The 20539-nt window shown below is 56.1% G+C and overlaps 1 protein-coding gene across 1 annotated transcript; it reads left to right on the top strand.

The window, feature by feature from the left end:
- The first annotated feature begins 2683 nt into the window (after positions 1-2683).
- EXOC7 (exocyst complex component 7) lies at positions 2684-20243 on the top strand. The gene is given in 21 exon segments (XM_005907971.3): positions 2684-2839; positions 3022-3087; positions 4450-4634; positions 4812-4917; positions 6928-7003; positions 7006-7149; positions 9564-9731; positions 12558-12650; positions 13532-13600; positions 14586-14731; positions 14981-15133; positions 15372-15470; positions 15832-15894; positions 16161-16227; positions 17723-17788; positions 18077-18197; positions 18413-18508; positions 19277-19340; positions 19541-19582; positions 19689-19822; positions 20070-20243. Coding segments are annotated over 21 exon segments (2121 nt in total). The 5' UTR covers positions 2684-2779; the 3' UTR covers positions 20173-20243.
- Positions 20244-20539: the final 296 nt, after the last annotated feature.

The following is a 20539-nucleotide window of genomic DNA, read 5'->3' as shown; positions in this document are numbered from 1 at the left end:
CAACTTACAGTTGTGAAAATAATGTTAAAGCTCACCTGAAAAAAAATAAACAACTCATCTTTTCATTCTTTTAGTATCTACTCTTTACTAGATATGGCTGCTATAAATATAATAATGGATTCACAATTTCACAATGGATTTTCTTGAAAGTCAGATTGACAGCTTTGCATAACAGCATGCAGAAGTCCCGAGCTACCTGGCCTGGGGAGGCAGAGCACAGCAGTCTCCTGGCCAGCTGTGTTGACTCAGTGCAGCTGTGACCTCTCTGAGCCTGACCTTCCTCCTCTGCAGAAGGGAGATGAACAGCTGTGCCTGACTTGTAAGTTTATTGTGAAGATTAGACAAGCTACTGCAAGGTGGTGCCTGTAACAAAGCTGGGCTAACAGAAGGCTCTCAGATCATGGTGGTTGGCTACCAAACTGCACTTTGTTGTTCAGTCGCTAAGTTGTGTCCGACTCCTCGTGACCGCGTGGACCAGGCTCCCCCGACTTTCACCATCACCCAGAGTTTGTTCAGATTCATGTCCATTCAGTCAGTGATGCTTGCTATCTAACCATCTCATCCTCCGCTGTCCCCTTTCGCCTTCAATCTTTCCCAGTATCAGATCTTTTCCAATGAGTCAGCTGTTCACATCAGGTAGCCAAAGTATTGGAGCTTCAGCATCAGTTCTGCCAATGAATAATCAAGATTGATTTCCTTTAGGATTAACTGGTTTGATCTCCTTGCTGTCCGAGGGACTCTCAAGAATCTTCTCCAGCAACACAGTTTGGAAGCATCAATTCTTCCATGCTCAGCCTTCTTTCTGGTCCAACTCTCATATTTTTACATGACTACTGGAAAAAATCACGTTTGACTATACGGACCTTTGTCTGCAAAGTGATGTGTCTGCTTTTTAATACATTGTCTAGATTTGTCATAGCTTTCCTCAGGAGGAGCAAGCAGCCTGCCCTTAGAGAAGGATATTTGAGAAAATACAAAACACACATGTATATAGTTTACAAAATTGCAATGAGAATATTAAAAAGCTCAAAGTATTTGTTCACAGCCATAAAGGATTTCTTCTTGAGATGATGTTATTCATATTTTCTGGAGTGTCGGCTGTGGGCTGGGTGCTGCTCAAAGGGGTAAGTGTTGAATGAGGCTCTTAGGGCTGGTCCATCTGAGCCCAAAGTCCTTTCCACCAAAGCTCTCTAGTCCACTTTTTCTTTTCTCTGGCTGCTAACAATTTAAACTTTTCCTTTCACTTGGTTCTCAGGACTGCACAAGGGCCGCCTCAATGGAGTCATCCTAGCTGTCCTTACACAAGGATTCTGCCTTTTTATCTCCCTCATTTGCAACAGGGGTGCGCCTCCCAGATATTTTCTTCATCAGTACTTTCACGGCCATCAACCAGATCTGAAACTGTCCTCTCGCCCCGAAAGAAAGCTGTCCAATCCCCCTCCAGGGGCTCAGTCCCACTTCTTCCTCCTTTTAGTGGAACTGGCCGCTGGGAGAGCCTTGGTAACCCCATAACTTGGTGCCCCCCAAACCTTCTCACCCACCAGTATATGCTTCATTGTCTATCTTCCTGTACCTGGATGCCTCAACAAAGCTGTGCAGCCACTTACCACCCCAGGGTGGGACCAGAGGCAGGGTGAGCCTCTGCAATGGAGGAGGGAGTAACACTAGGTTTTACAGGAGCTGTGTCTGTGGTGAATCAGAACATTCATCCCTGCAGGAGCCCTGATCCAGGGCCACTTCCCCACCCCTGGCTGGCCCCGAACTAATTAGAGGAGACTCCGGGCAAAGGAGCTGAGACATTTTGGCCCCTTGCAGGAGGGTGCCTACCAGCCCTCCAGGCCTTTCTGATGTCCTCAGAGGCCCTGAGAAACGCTCCTCTTGTGTCTGAGTACCAGCAAACAGGCCTCAGCGCCTCCATCACTGAGAACACCACCTGGGTTCTAACCCCGCGGACAGGTCTGGGCTTTTTCAGCCTTCCCCTTGCACTGTTTTCAGACCTGGGAAAATACACCGCTGAAGCCACACTCTACCCGCGGCCCGGCCCTCACCCCCAGCAAATAAAACCATGTATCTCTCTCCAAAACAGACACCTTAGTGTGGAGCTTGGAGCTTCTCTCCGGTTCCATACCAGTCCCCGGGATGAGTGCTCCCAGAACCCCTCCTACCCCAGGAATTTGGCCCAGCCCCTCACAAGTCGGGATTGTAGTTATGGATGCCGCTGGGGCCATGGGCGAGCATTCTTTGCCCGGGCCAGGGCTTGCACACAGGGCGCATTCCGTGAGAACTTTTAGGGCCGAAGGGGGACACGACTACATAGGTCCCTCAGTCATTAAATGAGCACACATTAGGCGCCTGCTGTGTGACAAGCTCTGTGCGGTGCTTTGCGGGGGAACGCCTCATCTGTGCCTGGATCCGGACAAACGAATTCGTTATTAATCTTTGTGAAAAGAGTCAGCCTTCCCACGAAGACGGCAAGTGAGCTGTAACTGTTGTGCCAGCTGCGGGACAAAACACCGCTAGAGAACCTGAGGGTGGCAACACGCATCAAGGTGAAACCCGGGTGCACCTCCCCGCCACACCCAAGATGGCCACCTGCCGGGGTCCCCTGTCCCTTAGTTCCACGCAGGCGCACTTCCGCCTGCCACTCCAAATATGGCGGCAAGCGCGCCCCGGGGAGGGGGCCACGGGCGGAAGTGGGTGTGACAGGGACGGGAGCCGAGAGGGCCCTCTGAAGCGAGACGCTGGGCTGTGGGAGCCGCACGCAGGGAGGGTCGAAGTCATGATCCCCCCGCAGGAGGCGTCCGCCCGGCGGCGGGAGATCGAGGAGAAGCTGAAGCAGGTGGGGCTGGGGAGGCGGGGGAGGAGGTGAGGAAAGGGGCCGAGATCCGGGCCGGGCGTCTACTCAGGGAGGTAGCAGGAGTGGGAGGGGGCCGGGTACCAGGCAATCGGGTCCGGGCGAGGCTGTGGAGCCGGGATGCGGTGGTCTCTGGCTTCTGGTGATGTCCTCCCCTCTCTCTGCAGGAGGAGGAGACGCTGTCTTTCATCCGAGACAGCCTGGAGAAGAGCGACCAGCTCACCAAGAACATGGTGAGTAACCCCTCAGCTGGGAGGGCCTCCAGACGCTGGAGAGAGAACCCTGCGACCCAGGGGTTTGGGTACCTAAAGCCTGAGGCTTCTGGCCTGGGTGGTGATGGGTGGTAACGTCTGGGTTTCTCTAGCAACAGTGTTACACTTCTCTTACACTCTCTTCCCCTTGCCTGCCCCTTCGCTGAGGATGCTGCAGCCCCCGACATTTCTGCTTTCTGCCTGAGTTCTCCATTCTTCTTTCTCTCCTTCCGCAAACATTTAGTGAGACTGACTTAAGTGGGCTGGGTACTGGCCATGGGTCACCCTCAATTTAAGTGTGGGTATCACCGGTGGGGTTACCACTTCTGAGGTTACTGAGGGCGGGAGACTCAGCTGTCACTCCAGATAGCTGGAGGGGTAAAATGAGCCAGAAATCAGACAGATGTGGGATCTAGCCCTTGCCCCTCCACTTATTTGTGTGTGGCTCCTGACAGGTAACTCTGAGCCTCAGTTACCTCCTCTGCTAGAATAGACGATGCTAATCTCCCTTGTAGCTGTGAAGGTCATAGAAGCTAATGCGTGGAAATGCCTCTTGCACTGTATCTGCTATACAATAGGTACTCAATAAACATGAACTTCCTTTCTTATTCCTAAAAGAGCCTGGAAAACCCAAACCGAGTAGTAGATAGAAACGTGGATATGTATTCAGTAACACAGTCATCAAGTGCTGCTGCTGCTGCTAAGTCGCTTCAGTCGTGTCCGACTCTGTGTGACCCCATAGACGGCAGCCCACCAGGCTCCCCTGTCCCTGGGATTCTCCAGGCAAGAGCACTGGAGTGGGTTGCTATTTCCTTCTCCAATGCGTGAAAGTGAAAGTGGAGTCGCTTGGTCGTGCCTGACTTTAGTGACCCCATGGACTGCAGCCCACCAGGCTCCTCTGTCCATGGGATTTTCCAGGCAAGAGTACTGGAGTGGGGTGCCATTGCCTTAGAGAGAGGAGGTTTGAAGGTACCAGGAATGCATTTGAGGCTACTCTGTATGAAACTAGTTCCTGTTCAGTCTAGGAAAGCATCAGAGAGAACATAAATTGAGATCTGGCTTTAAGGGGTGGAAGGGAAGCCATCCTGTGGTGATTTTCTGAGGAGTTAATATAATGCTTGCCTCGCCTTCAGATCAAACTTCAGCCAGTTTATTTGGGCCACCTCCCATCTGCCAGGCACGTGGTAGATCCTGGGGATACAGTGGGGAATAGGTATACCCTCTCCCTCTCCTCTTGGAGCCTACTGTCTAGAAAACCACAGCAAATGCTGAAGACCTGGCTGGGGGGCCGAAGCAGTGCTGGGACAACCCTGAGGCCTGAGAGCACGGGGCTTGCCCCCGCAGGTGTCTATCCTGTCATCCTTTGAGAGTCGCCTTATGAAGCTGGAGAACTCCATCATCCCTGTGCACAAGCAGACGGAGAACCTGCAGCGGCTGCAGGAGAATGTCGAGAAGACCCTGTCCTGTCTGGACCACGTCATCAGCTACTACCACGTGGCCAGTGACACTGAGAAGATCATCAGGGAGGGGTGAGCTCGGGCCAGAGTGTCACATTCCTGACGCCTCTTGGACCAGTAGGCTTTGGAAGGGGGGTAGAATATGTGTAAGCCTGGAGTCCCCTGTGTTAATTCTGTTCTCCCATTTCCAAATACCATTCCTCTTCATCTTCCATCTGCCCGGGCTAATGTGGCTCTTCTCCTTTCCAGGCCCACAGGTAGGCTAGAGGAGTACCTGGGAAGCATGGCCAAGATTCAGAAGGCTGTGGAGTATTTCCAGGACAATAGCCCAGACAGCCCAGAGCTCAACAAAGTGGTAAGGGGCCAGCAGAGTGATGTGAGAGGTTGGCAGACACCAATCCCTGCCCAGGTCTCATGACTGACACTGAACCAGCTAAAAGATAATATAGTCGAATAAAGAGAAGTATATAATACTATGCACATACTATAGACATTAAAATCTCTGTTTCAGGAATTACAGGTATACATTTTGATTGCATTTTAATAATTTAGCTAAATTATAAGTTGTTGTTTAGTTGCTGAGTTCTGTCTGACTCTTTTGCAACCCCATGGACTGTAGTCTGCCAGGCTCCTCTGTCCATGGGATTTCCCAAGCAAGAATACTGGAGTGGGTTGCCATTTCCTTCTCCAGGGGATCTTCTCAACCCAGAGATCTCCTGCATAGGCAGGCAGGTTCTTTACCACTGAGCCACCAGAGAACACACATTACAAGTTACCTATGAAATGTAAATTTAACATTTGATTTTTATAAATGCATGGGTATTTTTTTAGTGTAGTGAAAAATACATAATATAAAAATTACCACTTCTAACCGTCTTTAAGGGAACAGTTCAGTGACATTCACGTTGTATAACCATTGCCACCTGGCTACACAGAAGGCTGACAGGATCAGTATATTGCCACACTAGTAACCCGGAGGGGACACACCGGTATAACCAGTGTACTACAGCCCATCAGTGGGCAGCCTGGACTCAGAGACTGGAATGTCAGGGGTTGGAGAACTTTGTTCTTGAGGGTCTCTTCCAAGTTCACATCACAGAGTGAAGAGCTCTGTGCTAGAACTTGGGTGTGGGGGTGGGCTAGAGAAGGAGAAGACAAAAAATAGACAACTCCACGTTTACCCTAGAGGACTTACTTTTCAAGTAAGCAGAAACACTCCAACTTCTCTCTATTTTTAAAGCATCTTTATTGAGATATAATTCACATACCAATAAAATTTTACCCATCTGAAGTATAAAGCTTAGTAGTTTAGTAATCAGTAATTTAGTAGTTTTAACAATCCCCGAGTCATGCAACATCCCTGGAATAAATGTCATAACGTATTCATCCCCTGTAAAAAGAAACACGTTGGCAGTCCCTCTTCTTCCCTCGCCTCCCCATTCTCCCCCCCACTAGTACTCACTCATGTTTTCTTTGTACATTTGCCTGTTCTGGACTTCTGTAAATGGAATCGCACAATATGTGACCTTTTGAATCTAGCTGCTTTCAGATTACCTGTTCACAAGGTTCATCTGTGTGGTAACGTGTGTCAGTGCTTCACTCCATTGTAGGGCTGAATTATCTTGCATTCGATGGATCTACCACAGCTTGTTTGTCCATTCGTCTTTTTGGTGGTTACAGGCAGTGTTGCTGTGAACACTTGTGTACATACTTTTGTGTGGGCATATATTTTTGATTCTCTTGTCTGCTCTGAATACCTATCACTTATCAGATACATGATTTGCAAATATTTCCCTTCAATTTATGGATCGTCTTTTCACTTTTTTTTTGGAGGGGGGTGCGGGGGAGTGCTCACAGCATGGCATGCGGGATCTCAGTTCCCTGGCCAGGGATTGAACCCTTGCCTCCGTCCGTGGAAGTATGGAGTCTTAAGCCTTGGACAGTCCGGGAAGTCCCCCTCTTTTCACTTTTTTGATGGCATCATTTTCAGCACATAAGTTTTTGACATCCAATTTATGTTTTTTTCTTTTGCTTTTCTAACAAGGGTTTCTAACAAACCCTTTTCTAACAAGAATACAAATTAATGGTGGAATGAGAAAATAATCAGCTGATACCTGTAAGCACCTACTTTTTGTAAAACTCTGGGTTTCACCTGCAAGCATACATTTTAAGAGAACAAAAGGGAAAGAAATAATACAGGAAGGCTTCCGAGCGTTTCTTCTCTGGGAAAAAGGAAGTGAAGGCAGAGGAGGGCTGGGACCCAGAAGCAGGAAGGGAAAGGAAGGGTATGGGGAGGCAAGGGCCAGCTGAGTGCTGGAGCAGCTGCGGACCCTCATCTTTCCCCCTGCCCTCCCTCCATCCATAGAAGCTGCTGTTTGAGCGGGGGAAGGAGTCGCTGGAGTCCGAGTTCCGCAGCCTGATGACCCGGCACAGCAAGGTGGTGTCCCGGTGCTCATCCTGGATCTGATCGGTGGTGAGGACGACCTGGAGCTCCAGGAGGAGGTGCCCCTGGAGCACCTGCCCGAGAGCGTGCTGCACGACGTGGTCCGCATCTCCCGCTGGCTGGTGGAATACGGCCGCAACCAAGGTGAGGCGGCCCAGGTGCTGGTGGCAGGCCGGAGGGAGCGGGCCTCCCCTTCGTTTCTTTAGTCCACTTGCATGTCTTTGATAGAGTTTAGTAGGAGACAACGTGAGCCATAAATCCCGAGCGTGTGTGTCAAACTGGGAATCTAGCAAATCCAACCGTTTCTTTATATGCCTTCCTTTCTCCTGTTTCTTCCTTTTTCCCCCCAATTAATTACAAAACTTTTAAACAGCACAGAAAGCTTTAGGTGAAAGCAGAAGTTCACCTCCCCGCTTCTGTGATGCCTACAGCATGACCCAAAGATGAGTGCTGTTGAGGTTGTTTACAGCCTTCCAAAAAATCTTTATGTGTGTGAGAGAGAGAGTAACTATGTGCGTATCGCCCCCTCGTTCCCAGGTGGAAGGACAGTTGTCCTCTCTGACAGTTGTTTTCTGGCTTTTGCTTTTAACTTAGTGACATGCCTTGAGAGCATTCCATATCAGTACATGTGTATCTGCTTCATTCTTTTTGACAGCTGCATAATATTCTGGGGTGTGTTGGTCCCATCATTTCTTTGGCCTGTCCCAGGATTTTTAAAAGAAAACTCCTGAGTTAAACAAAAATTTAAAAAAACTAATGAATATTCAATTTCAAGCTGCTTAGTCCTCCACGTTTTTCTTCCCTTTGGTAGTGTGTACACGCACCAAGCTGTCAGTGGGCCTTACCACTGTCCCCCTCCTTCTCGAGGACTGTGTGGTGCCGGGTCTCAGGGCTGCCTGTACCAACCGCACAGGCTTGTATGTGGCTCACAAACTGCACTCTGGGAGCCGAGGGGTTGGCAGGAGCGATCCAGGGGCTCCCTTGGGATAAGGGAGGCCCGGGGATGCCTCCAGACCCCCTGCCTCCTTCAGCCAGAACCTCTGTGCTTTGGTCCATTTCGCATGCTAGTGACACGTAGGTTCGGAGCTGCGGAAATGTACTGTGGCATCTGTATCTTTTTTCCTCGCTCATTTGGACTTTTTTCTTTTCTAATTTTCCAGTATTGATAAAGTGCCGGAGTGAACATGCTTACATTGCTTGGTCTTCTTATTTAGGAAGTTCTTTGGGATATTTTCTCAAAGGTGCAGTTATCAGGTAGAGCTGTCTGAACAGATCTGTAACCTTCTTGCCATCTTACGTTCTTCTCCGGACAGATGGGGCTGGTGGACTGACCGTCGACAATCCTCCAGCTGTTTATTCTTCCTTAACTTCATTTATCTTAGCTATTTGACCGGGCTGTCACGATCCTCTCATTCTTTTAAATTTTCACTTCATTCACAGCTAAAGAATGGTCTATTTTTTTCACTTGCTGACATTTATTGGGACTTCCCTGGTGGCTCAGATGCCTACAATGCAGGAGACCTGGGTTTGATCCCTGGGTTGGGAAGATCCCCTGGAGAAGGAAATGGCAACCCATTCCAGTATTCTTGCCTGGAAAATCCCATGGATGGAGGAACCTGGCAGGCCACAGTCCATGGGGTCGCAGAGTCGGACACGACTGAGCGACTTCACTTCACTTCACTTCTTGTCTCTTTACTGCCTACACCTTGCTCACATCCTTTGCATGCTCAGTCGCTGGAGTCATGTACGACTCTTTGCAACCCCATGGACTTTACCTCACCAGGCTCCTCTGTCCATGGGATTATCTAGACAAGAATACTGGAGTAGGTTGCCATTTCCTTCTCCAGGGAGAAGGACTTCCTGAGTCAGGGATTGAACCTGGGTCTCCCGCATTGCAGGCAGATTCTTTACTGACCAAGCCACCAGGGAAGCCCAAGATTACTGGAGTGGGTAGCCTATCCCTTCTCCAGGGGATCTTCCCGACCCAGAAATCACATCCTTTGACCTCTTACCAAGTTGAAGCTGGGTGTTAACTTTGTATTTTTTTTATCTAAAAAAAAAAACTTAACCGGGAATTCCCTAGCAGTCCAGTGGTTAGGACTCTGCTTTCAGTTCCACAGGCCTGCGTTCAATCCCCCGTCTGGGAACTAAGATCCCACAAGCCTCGGGGTGTGGCCAAAAATAAACAAAATAAAAAATTAAAAAACATTACTTTCAAAGGGAGCTCTCTGGTGGTCCAGTGATTAGGACTCTGATTCTACTGTAGGGAGCACGGATTCGATCTTTGGTCGGGGAACCAAGAACCACATGCTGTGTGGCATAGTAAAAAAACAACAACAACAACAAAACAACTCACAACTGTTGGTTCTGTTGGGGGATAGTTTCTCTCATAAGACTTTGTTTAATTTGGGATGAGGCTGCGCTGGGGGCTGCTAGGAAGAGGTTCGCAGGTAGCAATAGCAGGTACCCACTGCTGCCCCGAGGAGCTGTGTCTGGAGGGGAGAGGGAGGCTCCTGGGCCAGGGGCAGGGACCTCAGCTGTCGCCTGTCTTTCCTCAGATTTCATGAACGTCTACTACCAGATCCGCTCCAGCCAGCTGGACCGCTCCATCAAAGGCCTGAAGGAGCATTTCCGGAAGAGCAGCTCTTCCTCCGGGGTCCCCTACTCCCCTGCCATCCCCAACAAGAGGAAGGACACACCCACCAAGAAGCCGGTCAAGCGGCCAGGTGAGCCCCCCACCGCCGGCCCACCTCAGAACCATCCCAAGGGCCACCTGGGACCTGGGTTGCCCAGGCCCACCCCAGGGTGAGCCGCATCGGCCCCTGTAGAGCTTGTGCTCACAGTACCCCTGACCATAGGTACACGGGACAGAAAGCAGGTGTCTGCCCACCCAGCAAAGCCTGGTCCAGTGAGCTCCTTTCTCACGAGTCCGGGGGCTGCATAAGGGTCCTTGGAGCAGAGGGTCACAGTCCTGGAGAGGCGGGCTGACAGGGGTGCCGGGGCAGCCACTCGCTGGGCGCCCTCGGCCTCTCTCCGTCATCTTGTGGAAAGGCCAGGCCTGCTGCCGCCACCAAAACCGTGGAATGGGACAGGGGCAGGCACTGCGGGCTTCACCTTCCAGGAAGCCCAGGCCGCTTGACCTGACGCATGGTTAGGAAGTGGAGAGGGGAGAGTTTACTCTTTCACAATCCATCCATCCATCCAGAAAAAAAAAAAAAATCCCAGGCCATCCTCGCCAAAGGACACAGTTGGGCTTTTGGGTTCCACTCGAAGCTTGTGTCCAGCTGTGGGGAGTCGGGGGAGGGTCATTGAGGTGGGAGAGGCCTGGGCTGTGGGTGTCCTGGGCGAGCAGCTCACTGTCTGGCCTTCTTCCCGTCATCGTGTGCCCCGTAGTCTGTGCTCCAGGTAAACAGTGGCCCTCTGGATGTGTCATCCGCTTGGCAAGCCTGGCTGTGTCTAGCTGCTGAGAGGTGTTGCCCTCGAGAGGCTGGGGTCTTCCGGGGTGAGGGACCACTGCAGACCCCAGGGAGAGAGAGAGCCAGTGAGGCCAGGGGCTTCTTCTGCCTCAGCCCACCTGGTCCAGCTGCTGTTGCCTCACATGCCCAGAGGCACTGGTGGGACCGTCCTTCGTGACGGCGCTCTCCTTCCCTGCCCCTCAGGGAGCAGGGTTGCCTGTTCACAGTTGCCCTGAAAACCCGCTCTTCCTCAGGCCTTTGTTCAGGGTTTGGAGACACGGCAGAGCAGAGGCTGCCCGCAGGCAGGGCACCAGTGGGCGTGGCATGACGGAAGCTGGGGGCCCTTCCCCTCCAGCGTGGATGTCCTGGCCGCCCCCCTGGGAGAACTGGCCGCAAACAGGGACTCTAGTAAGGCTGCCTGTGTGGCCACAGCCGCCCGCCACACGGGCCTGTCCGTCTCTGTGCCTCGGCTCAGCGAGGCTGTGGGGCTCCTTGGGCCTCGGCAGGCCTGCGCTCTCCTCCCCTCTGTCTCTTCTCCGACGGGCACTCCAGGACCCAGACTGCATCCAGGAGCACTGCTGGCCCTGCTGGGGAGCCGGGGTCTGATCTTGGTGCTCCCGCTGGACCTAAAGCAGCCTTGACTTCGAGCCTGCCGAAAGGAGGGCTGTAGCTGTGAGGGTCCCTTTGGTTTCTGTGGGGTTTCAAGAGTTGTCAGAAGCTGGGGATGGGGGGAGCTCAGAACTGATGCCGGAAACTAGGGAGACAGGACGTGGCCCCCAGGACGTGGTTCCCAGCTCTTGAGGAGCGAAGCTGGGAGGCGCGGTGGGTGATGAAACACTGACCTTGGCATCGTCCAAGGTAGTTGGGTACCTGACGGGCATGGCGGCTGCCAGATCAGTGTCCCCAGCCCACATCCACGCGGACGTGCTGGCGAGGCTCCTGAAGGCTGCGTGGGCCCATCTGCTCCGGCTCGGCTGTGGGGCAGGAAACCGATTGGCTCATTAGTGAGGCTGCTCGCTGAAGAAGGAGAACACGGCGAGACAGATGCTGAACCGGAGCCCCGAACTTGATTGTTAGTAGCTAATTGTGGTTGGTGTGCACAGAGAGAAATGTCCCGCCTCCCCAAGCCTTTTGGGGAGCTGCCAGGACCCAAGCAGCCTCCCTGTGTTCAGTGATGCCCGGGGGCATCCAGCAGTCCCCAGGGGAGAGGGACCCGAGTTACCCTCACAGTGCCTCCCCGCCCCCGGCTTTGTTGACGAGGCCGCTGCACACATCCGTTTTGAGTGCTGTTTTATTTCCCTCACGTGTTCTTCCCTGAGCTGTCTCGCTCCCATAGAGGTAGCTGACCCGAGAGGCTGTGGGCACCGCGGCGTTGTTGTCATTGTTCTCACGTGTGATACTAACTGTTGGTTTTTTCCCCCCATGCCAAGAGTATGCCCCCTTTCCTGTGGCCCTCCCGCTCCAGCTCTCTGTGTGGTGGCCTCTGTTAACTTCTCGGCTTTTGAGTCATTCCCAAGAGCTCTGATGGTTCGGGTCCCTCCCCTGGTATGCGGGCCACTCTGCCTCTGGATCTCCAAGCCTCCCACTGCTGTCCCTGGAAGCCCAGTCCCATTTCGCCACCTCCCGGGTCTCCTGCTTTCGGTGGGCTGCTGCTTGGCCGCTTCTGGCACTGAGCGTGCCCGGAGAGCTCGGCCTGCCCTTGGGAGAGGACCCAAGGGCCTCAAGGTGTCCCCAGGATCTCCCTTTCTGAGCTCAAGAGCTCTGTGACTTGCTCCTCTGTCCCAGGGCCTATAATCCAAGTGCCACTCAGTACTGTTTTTTTTTTAATTTTTGGCTTCTCCTGGTGGATCTTTGCCCATCTCATCTCCTTCACCCGCTGCACTTCCTCAAATGAACTCAGACCCAGAACCACGAGGGTCACTGGCAGAACCAGGAGTCCCCTGGGGGAATGAAACAGCTCCGTTCCTCCGTCCGGGCGTGCTCACTGCTGGGGTGGGCGCAGGCCTGGGGGAGAGGGCTCGGTGGAGGGCTGCTGCTGTTTTCTCTCGCTCATTTCCTAGGTCTTCTTGTCTCCTCTCTGTGTGGCTCTGGTGACAGGGACGATCCGTAAGGCTCAGAACCTTCTGAAACAATATTCTCAGCATGGTCTAGATGGGAAAAAGGGGGGCTCTAACCTCATTCCTCTGGAAGGTAATCACCCCGTGTTCCTCTCCAGTTCCCTCCTCCTCCACTGTGTGTCCACTCCCGTGGCAGGGCAGAGCCTCCACCCCCCAGAGGGCTTCTGGCACAAGCCTGAGAGGGGCGGGGGGAACTGAGGTCCCTCGGCCGCTGAGCCCCGCTGGCTGGCTCGGGGCAGCCTTTGAGGTCTTGGCCCAGTCCTGTCTGGCTGACGGAGGCTCTGCCCCCCGGGAGGCTTCCCGCCCCCTCCCCATCCTGTCTCTGTCCTTCTTGTCTCCCCTTTGAACTCTGAGAAAGTTCTCTGTCACGGGCAGCCCTTTCACGCTCAGACCAGCAGTGGCAGGGCCAAGCTGGCTGACCCCGCCACCCCCCACCTTCAGAAGGGGGAGCGTGCGCAGCCTGTGTCCCCCCGTCTCCCATCAGAGGAGGGACAGCCCTGCCCCGGTGGACCAGATCTGCCTTCAAAACAATGACCCTGGGGGACAAAAGGAGCCTGTCCCCATTCATTGGGCAGTGACATATCTCTAACTGGACCTCTCCCCAAATACGGTGAGACACAGCCCCTGGGGCTAAGCATCAGACCTTCTGCAGCTGCCGGAAACTCTTCAGAAACCCTCTGTGGTCCTCACAGCTTTCTCAGCCTCCGGGTTTGGGGAAGCCGGCTCCCAAGGGCGGTCCAGGCACTGCAAGTCAGGCTTGAAACGGCTGTTCCCAAGGTGGTCTGAGGCAGAGGAGGGGCTCAGAGCCCTCTCCAGTGCCCCCGTCCGTACACCCCATCTCATATCCGCCCCCTGGAGATTGAGGGCTCCTTCTCAGCCCCCGCCCCCACCCAAGAGGCAGCCATCCCGCCCCTGGATAAACGCTGCTTGTGTTTGCGGCTGACGTCTCGCTAGGTCACGAGCATGATTTCCGAGTTAAGCACCTGTCCGAGGCCCTGAACGACAAGGCCGGGCCACTGGCCGGTGAGTACCGCAGCCCAGCCCGCGGGCCGCCAGCGCCACACTCCCGGCCACCCCCGGAAGGGCCCGCTCCCGCTGCCCAGCCGGCCTCTGCTCCAAGAACGAGCCAGGCCTGCTCGCCTCTCTCTCTCCCCGGTCTCCTCTCTCTCTCTCTCGGGCACTAGGTCTCCCTGCCTCTCTCCAGACGGGAGTGCAGGCTGGGCTTTCCAGGCCTGGGCCGAGGGCAGAAGCTGCAGGCGGCCCCTTGGAGGGTAGGGAGCGCCCGCACCTGACTCCAGCAGCAGCTCCAAGGCTCTGACCCCCTCAGAGCCCGTCCCTTGGCACGTAGCATCTGGTTGCCTGCGGACACCACTGCCCCAGCCTCCAGTCCCGTGGAGGGACCCCCTGCTCCTCCCGGGGCAGCTGACGACCAAGCAAGCCTCCCTCTCTGGGGCTTACGTGGCCTGCTGTCCAACTTTGATCCCATGTCAGCTAGCCTCATAGACCAGAGCCCACCGCCTTTTTATACATTCCAGAAGGCCTGGCCAGGCCAGTGTCTGCCTTCAGAGGCCCAGCATCTTCTGAGATGGCGCCAGCCTCCTCGGGGTGGATATTGCCTCTTGCCCATCCCTGAGTGTCGTCTTCCCAGTACAGTTCAAAATCCCCCGTCTGGGTTCAGACGTGTCTTCTCCAGGAAGTCGACTGAGGGGTCTTCTTGTCCTTGAATCCATCTCCCCCACACCTCCCATACCTGACGCTCTGGGACAGTAGTACTGCCCACAGCAGAGCTGAAAATGAAGCTCAGACCAAGGCTGGACTCAGCCCCTTTTTTTCCCCCTCAAACCCTGGCGGCTCTGCTAGAGTCCTCTCAGCTTTCTGCCAGCAGTCTTCCTCCCATCTGCTGCCAATCTGGCTGCAGCCCAGGAGCTGGAGAGATTCACGGCCCCCACCCCAGCAGGGAGAGGGGCTACCCCAAACCAGTAGCTCAGGGGCCCTGCTGTCCCCCCAGGGAGAGATGACATGCTGGACGTGGAAACCGATGCCTACATTCACTGCGTCAGTGCCTTTGTTAAGCTGGCCCAGAGCGAGTACCAGCTGCTGACGGACGTCATCCCTGAGCACCATCAGAAAAAGACTTTCGACTCTTTGATACAGGTCTGGCCCCGCCCCGCCTCGACCAGATGCCCCAAGTGAGAGCTGTCCCTGCAGAAGCTTGAGTCCGGGCCAGGTTCCTAGCCCTTAACTCCAACCACTTCCTCCACCCTGATCCTGGGGCCTCTGAACTGGGTGATGTGTCCTGATCGGAGGCACACTGCCCCCCATACCCTTCCGGCTGCCCTCACCGGCCATGGGAGCCAGCTGGCTGCCCCTTCCCTGAGCCCTCCCCCTGCCCCACTCTCTCAGGACGCCCTGGACGGGCTCATGCTCGAAGGTGAGAACATTGTGGTGGCCGCCCGCAAGGCCATCATCCGCCACGACTTCTCAGCCGTGCTCACTGTCTTCCCCATCCTGCGGCACCTCAAGCAGACCAAGCCTGAGTTTGACCAGGTGCTCCAGGTACGTGGGGGCAGGGGGGCCCTTGGGGACGCCGGGAGGAGGAGTCCCGCCGCCCAGCAGGGCCTCTCAGGAGAACTGCATTCTCTGCTCAGAGTGAGGGGCAGCAGCAGCTTCCCCGGGGCCCTGGGCGGGTGGAGGTGCTCTTGGGGGAGTGAGGAGAAGAGACAGTCCCCGGGGCGGGGGGCTGGGAAGGAGCAGGGCTCTGGAGCCCTGTGCAGCCATGTGGCTACATCCTCAGGGCACGGCCGCCAGCACCAAGAACAAGCTGCCCAGCCTCATCACCTCCATGGAGACCGTGGGAGCCAAAGCGCTGGAGGACTTTGCCGACAACATCAAGGTGCCCTTCCTCTGTCCACGCCACCCAGGCCGGCCGGCGGGGCTGCAGGCAGGGCCACTGCCAACGGCCTCAGGAACTCCTGAGAGCAGGCCTCCAAGTGGGGTGGGCCTGCCCTGCGGGGAAGCTGGCCAGCCGTGCTGCTGGTCTCCTGTCAGTACCCACGGGCCTCCCTTTCTTTCCCAGAGGCCCCCACCCGAGGCATCAAGCTCCTTTAGGTCCCTCTTGCTTTTTTGTTTGTGCCCGATGGGGTGTCCTGATGCGTGTCTGCCAGGAGGTTGCGCTGTGGGCCCACAGACAGGTGCTGGGTGGGCTGGGGCATCCTTAGGAGCTGTCTCAGAGACTCAGGCTGTCTGTCCCACAGAATGACCCGGACAAGGAATACAACATGCCCAAGGATGGCACCGTGCACGAGCTCACGAGCAATGTAAGTGCTGCCGGGGACTCCTGGGGCGGGCGAGGGGCATAGGTGGCAGGATGGGCGGGAGGCGCTGAGCACCCCCTGCAGACGGGGCCTTTCCCTGGAGGCGAGACCCACAGGGTGAAGTGGCAGGTTTGCTGCCAGCTGTTTCATCGGCAGATGCCTGCCCTCACCTGTCCTGGAATGGCCAGAGGGGCTGCACCGTGGGGGCTGATCCAGCCTTTGGGTCCTGCCCTTGACCTTCTTCTTGGCCCTATTTTCTCCCCACACAGGCCATCCTCTTCCTGCAGCAGCTTCTGGACTTCCAGGAGACGGCGGGCGCCATGCTGGCCTCCCAAGGTACTTGACACCTCCCAGCGGGGCCCCCCACCCCATTCCTCCCTCCAGGCTGGAGACATGGGGTTAGCCCCCCCAGGGGGCACCCTCCTCTCTGGGTGAGGAGATCCCCCCACCCTAGGGGGTGGAAAGGAGTTGTGGCCTGTGACAGGACCCTCCCCCCCAAGCCTCTTGGGCCATCAGACCCAGCATCAGGAGGGCGGGGTCTGACCTCCTGCCCTGGCCTCCGTCCCCCCGGCTCCCTCCACTGTCCTCGCCCTGGAGTGCAGACCCCACTTGTCTGAAGGTGTCTTTCCCGCCCGCTCCCCCTCCTTCTGCATCTCCCCACCTCCTCTTGTGTTGCCTGTCCTCCTACTTGGTCTCACACCGCTGACCCACTGAGCGGGCTCGGCTGGCTTCTCAGGTCCAGCCTGGTATCTTCCCGTGACCGAGGTTGGGAAGTCAGCACGTGGGGAGGCGCGTGCTGAGACCCAGCCCTGGGCCTTCCCTGTACCCCTCATCCTGGGGGCAGCCTCTGACCTGTCGTTCTCCTGATGTCCACTTCCCAGTGTGTCCCTGGCCTGCGGGGATCCAACCTGGGCTGTCCTGCTGTCTGTGTCCCGGCGTCGAGGGGCGTGGGCTGCTTGGCTCGGGTGTGGCGGCCGTCTCTAACCTGTTTTGCACTTTGCATCTTTCTCCCTCCTTTGTCTCCCCCCTTCCCCTCTGTGCGCACTGCCTCTCACTGCGTAGTTCTTGGGGACACATACAATATTCCTTTAGACCCCCGAGGTAAGCAGCAGGGCTCGGCAGCCCCATCCTCCCTCTCTGAAGCCCCGTGGGTAAGGTTCCCTGGGCACAGAGGCCCCTGGACAGGCTCAGGGCCCCAGTTGGAGCAGGGTCAGAGGGGCACGGGTTCCTTCAGGGTGCTCCTGACCCCCTCAGCTCCCTGACCGCCAGTTTCTGTCTCTGGGCTTCTGCAGACAGCATCCTGCTGTGCCCAGCACCCTGACTACACCCTTCAGGCTGGTCCAGCACCTCCCTGTCCCCTTCCTACCCTGTCCACTCCCCAACCCCCTGGCCTTCTGCTCTGTGTGGGCAGGACACCTCTGGTCTGGTAGAGGAGCTTATGGGTGGTGGGGAAGAAGGTGGAGAGGCTATCAGGGGCTTATTCTAAAACTCTGCTGCTAATAAATGGGATACATGGGCCTTGTAGGTACCACCCAGCTTGGGTTGGGGGAAGGGGCTGTCCCCACGCCCATCCTGCCTGTCTTCTTGCCGGTCCTTGGGGGTCAGCTCATTAACCCCACCACCCAAGACCATGGAGGGGTCTCCCCAGATTCCAGAAGAGTCCCAGGCGCTCCCCTCAGCGGGAAGGGAGCCCCGTAGCTCAGGACATACCCAGCTCTGCCCGAGGAAGGCCCCTCCCAGGGTTTCCCTAGCTGCTCCCCGGGCCAAGGGGAGGCCAGAGAGGGTCTTGGCTGCTGCCACCGCCGCGGTAACAGGACTTCTCCTCTCACAGAGACCAGTTCCTCCGCCACCAGCTACAGCTCCGAGTTCAGCAAGCGTCTGCTGAGCACCTACATCTGTGAGTGGTCCCCGCCAGCCAGCAGCCCCAGCGCCTGGCCTCCTGCCTCTTCCCTTCCTTCTCTTTGTGTGCTCCTGCTAGTCCTGGCCCCGCTCCTGAGGGCCCCCCACCCTGCCCCGACCTTTAGAATTGCAACCTAACCTCTGGCTGGGGGGCTGTGGGGGTGGGCCAAGGGCTCCCAAGTCTGGCGGGGTCTTGGGTCCGGGAGGGACAAGGAGCAACGAGTGGGAGTTGGTTTGCGGATCAGACCGCCGTGGTTGGTAGGTGACCACATCCTTCCCTGTGCAGGTAAAGTCCTGGGCAACCTGCAGTTGAACCTGCTGAGCAAATCCAAGGTGTATGAGGACCCGGCTCTGAGTGCCATCTTCCTGCATAACAACTACAACTACATCCTCAAGGCCCTGGAGAAGTAAGTGGCCGCGGGGGCTGCTCTGGGCTCAGCTGCCTCTGCCCGGCCTCCTGGGGATGGCTGCGCCCCCTGGTGTCCCAGTGGGGAGGGCACCCCTTCGCCCTTGGCGGGCCCAGGACCCAGGGAGGTGGGAGGCAGGCCCCACCGGGGCTGCTGCGGAGGCCGGCAGCCTGTTGGACCTCCGCTCTCTCCTCTGCCGCCTGCTCCCACCCCAGGTCCGAGCTGATCCAGCTGGTGGCTGTGACCCAGAAGACTGCTGAGCGCTCCTACCGGGAGCACATCGAGCAGCAGATCCAGACCTACCAGCGCAGGTGGGAAACCCCCGCCCCGACCTATGTACCCACCACTCACGCTTCCTTCCTAGAGCCTGGGGACGCTGGGCCCGGTCAGAGTGGGGTCAGTGGTGGGGAACTGCTGCCCAGTGGACCCCAATCCTCTGCTTTTTAATCACTTTTGTAGGCGGGTGGGAAGCCCCCTCCCACTCCCTACTCCTTGGCAGGGAAGGGGCGCTTTGCCAGTCTGTTCAAGGGTAGTCTGCCAAGGGTGACAGCTAAGAATGGTTGACTGTCAGAGATGTGGGTAACATTCTGGCCGAGCAAAGAGCCAGGTCGCAGGGGCCCTTGAACTCGGCTGAGCCCCGCTCTCCGGGCTGTCTCTGGTCCTCTCCTCCTGTTTCTTAGTCTGTGTGTCTCTCTCCCTTCGGGGGTTTCTTCCCCGTGGCTGTATCTCCCTCTTCCTCCTTGTTTGTCTGTGCTCTGCTCCTCCTTTCTCATCTGCTTCTCCATCTAAATCGGCCGTGATGCCGACATGAAGTGCAGTCGGTAGTGCTTGATCAATCTATTGAGTGCTCGGTTTCCTGTCCTTAATTTTAAAAGCGAGCAGCTTGAACATTTTTATTCCCAAGGGGGAAAAAAAGAATCTCTGCTGTGTTTTGCTCAGTTTTGACCCAAACTGATCCCTGCCCTCACCACCTACCCCAGTAAATGAAGAGATTTTTTAAAAAAACAAAACCCCAGGAAAGGAAGCAGGGGCCTGAGACTGTCCCTTTTCTGCCCTGTGCTTCCCTCCCTGCCTGGCAGTTGGCTAAAGGTGACTGACTACATTGCCGAGAAGAATCTACCTGTGGTCCAGCCTGGAGTCAAGGTGGGCTGAAGGTCTGGGCTGGGGATGGGAGGGATGGCTAGTGGATACGGTGCTCTGTGTTGTCTCTCTGGGAAAAAAATAAACAACCAGAATGAGAAAGCAGGGATGCCTGTGGCCCCGAGGGCAGAAGGGAAGGAGCCAGGGGCAGGGTGCCTCTGCTCTGAGCTCCGCTTTGTCTGCCATCTCCCCCGGCCCCCCAGCTTCGGGACAAGGAGCGGCAGATGATCAAGGAGCGTTTTAAGGTAAGTCAGGATCTTCTCCCCTCCGTCGATTGATGCCGCTCCCGTAGCAACACAGACCCGAACGTTTGTCTCTGGGTCACTGCTATTTCCCCCTGTTGGTGGCCAGGGCTTCAACGATGGCCTTGAGGAGTTGTGCAAGATCCAGAAGGCCTGGGCGATTCCCGACACGGAGCAGAGGGACAAGATCCGCCAAGCTCAGAAAAGTATCGTTAAGGAGACCTACGGGGCCTTTCTAAACAGGTGAGCCCTCCATCTCTGCCTTCCCAGCCCCACACTCCCCCTCTGCCCCAACTGGACCTCTGGGCTCTTTTCTTTGAGAAAACGTGGAGAGAGGGAGGTGGGTTCAGGTGGCAGACTCAGCGCCTATGGCTTTGGTGTGGGGCCAGACCAAAACATGACTCAGGGGCACCCCATTAGGAGGGCCTTAGGCTGAGGCAGAGCTGGGGAGGGGCTCGGCCTGCCCCCGCTGACCTCAGCGCCTGGGCAGGTATGGCAGCGTGCCCTTCACCAAGAACCCGGAGAAGTACATCAAGTACCGCGTGGAGCAGGTGGGGGACATGATCGATCGCCTCTTTGACACCTCGGCCTGAGCTGCCGCTGCCCCTGCCTGGCTCTGCCAGAGCAGCTGTGTTACTGGACAGATAAACAGGTGTGGACTTGCCTCTGGGCCGGGTGAGTGTGGCATCCTTTGCGACAGGGGCCTTGCTCTGCCACCCGGCCAGGAGCCCCGCTCCCGAGTCCTCAAGTCCTGGTCTGCCCTTCCTCTCGCAGCCCCCATTCCCTACCCAAGCAGCGCTCTCCCAGAACCTTGGGGTTCATCACTCTGACCACAGCCTGCAGAAGCCACAGGATGGCTTCAAGACAAGAAAGACAGAGAAGGCAGACAGAGGTCTGTGCCCACAGCTGCCTCACGGGACAGGAGGAGGAGGGCTGAGGAGCCCTGCTTCCAGGCCAGCT

Source organism: Bos mutus, chromosome 19, assembly GCF_027580195.1.
Source record: "Bos mutus isolate GX-2022 chromosome 19, NWIPB_WYAK_1.1, whole genome shotgun sequence".
Classification (NCBI taxonomy): Eukaryota; Metazoa; Chordata; class Mammalia; order Artiodactyla; family Bovidae; genus Bos; species Bos mutus.
Note: the sequence above shows the minus strand (reverse complement) of the source record. Positions and strands in the feature narration are given on the sequence as shown.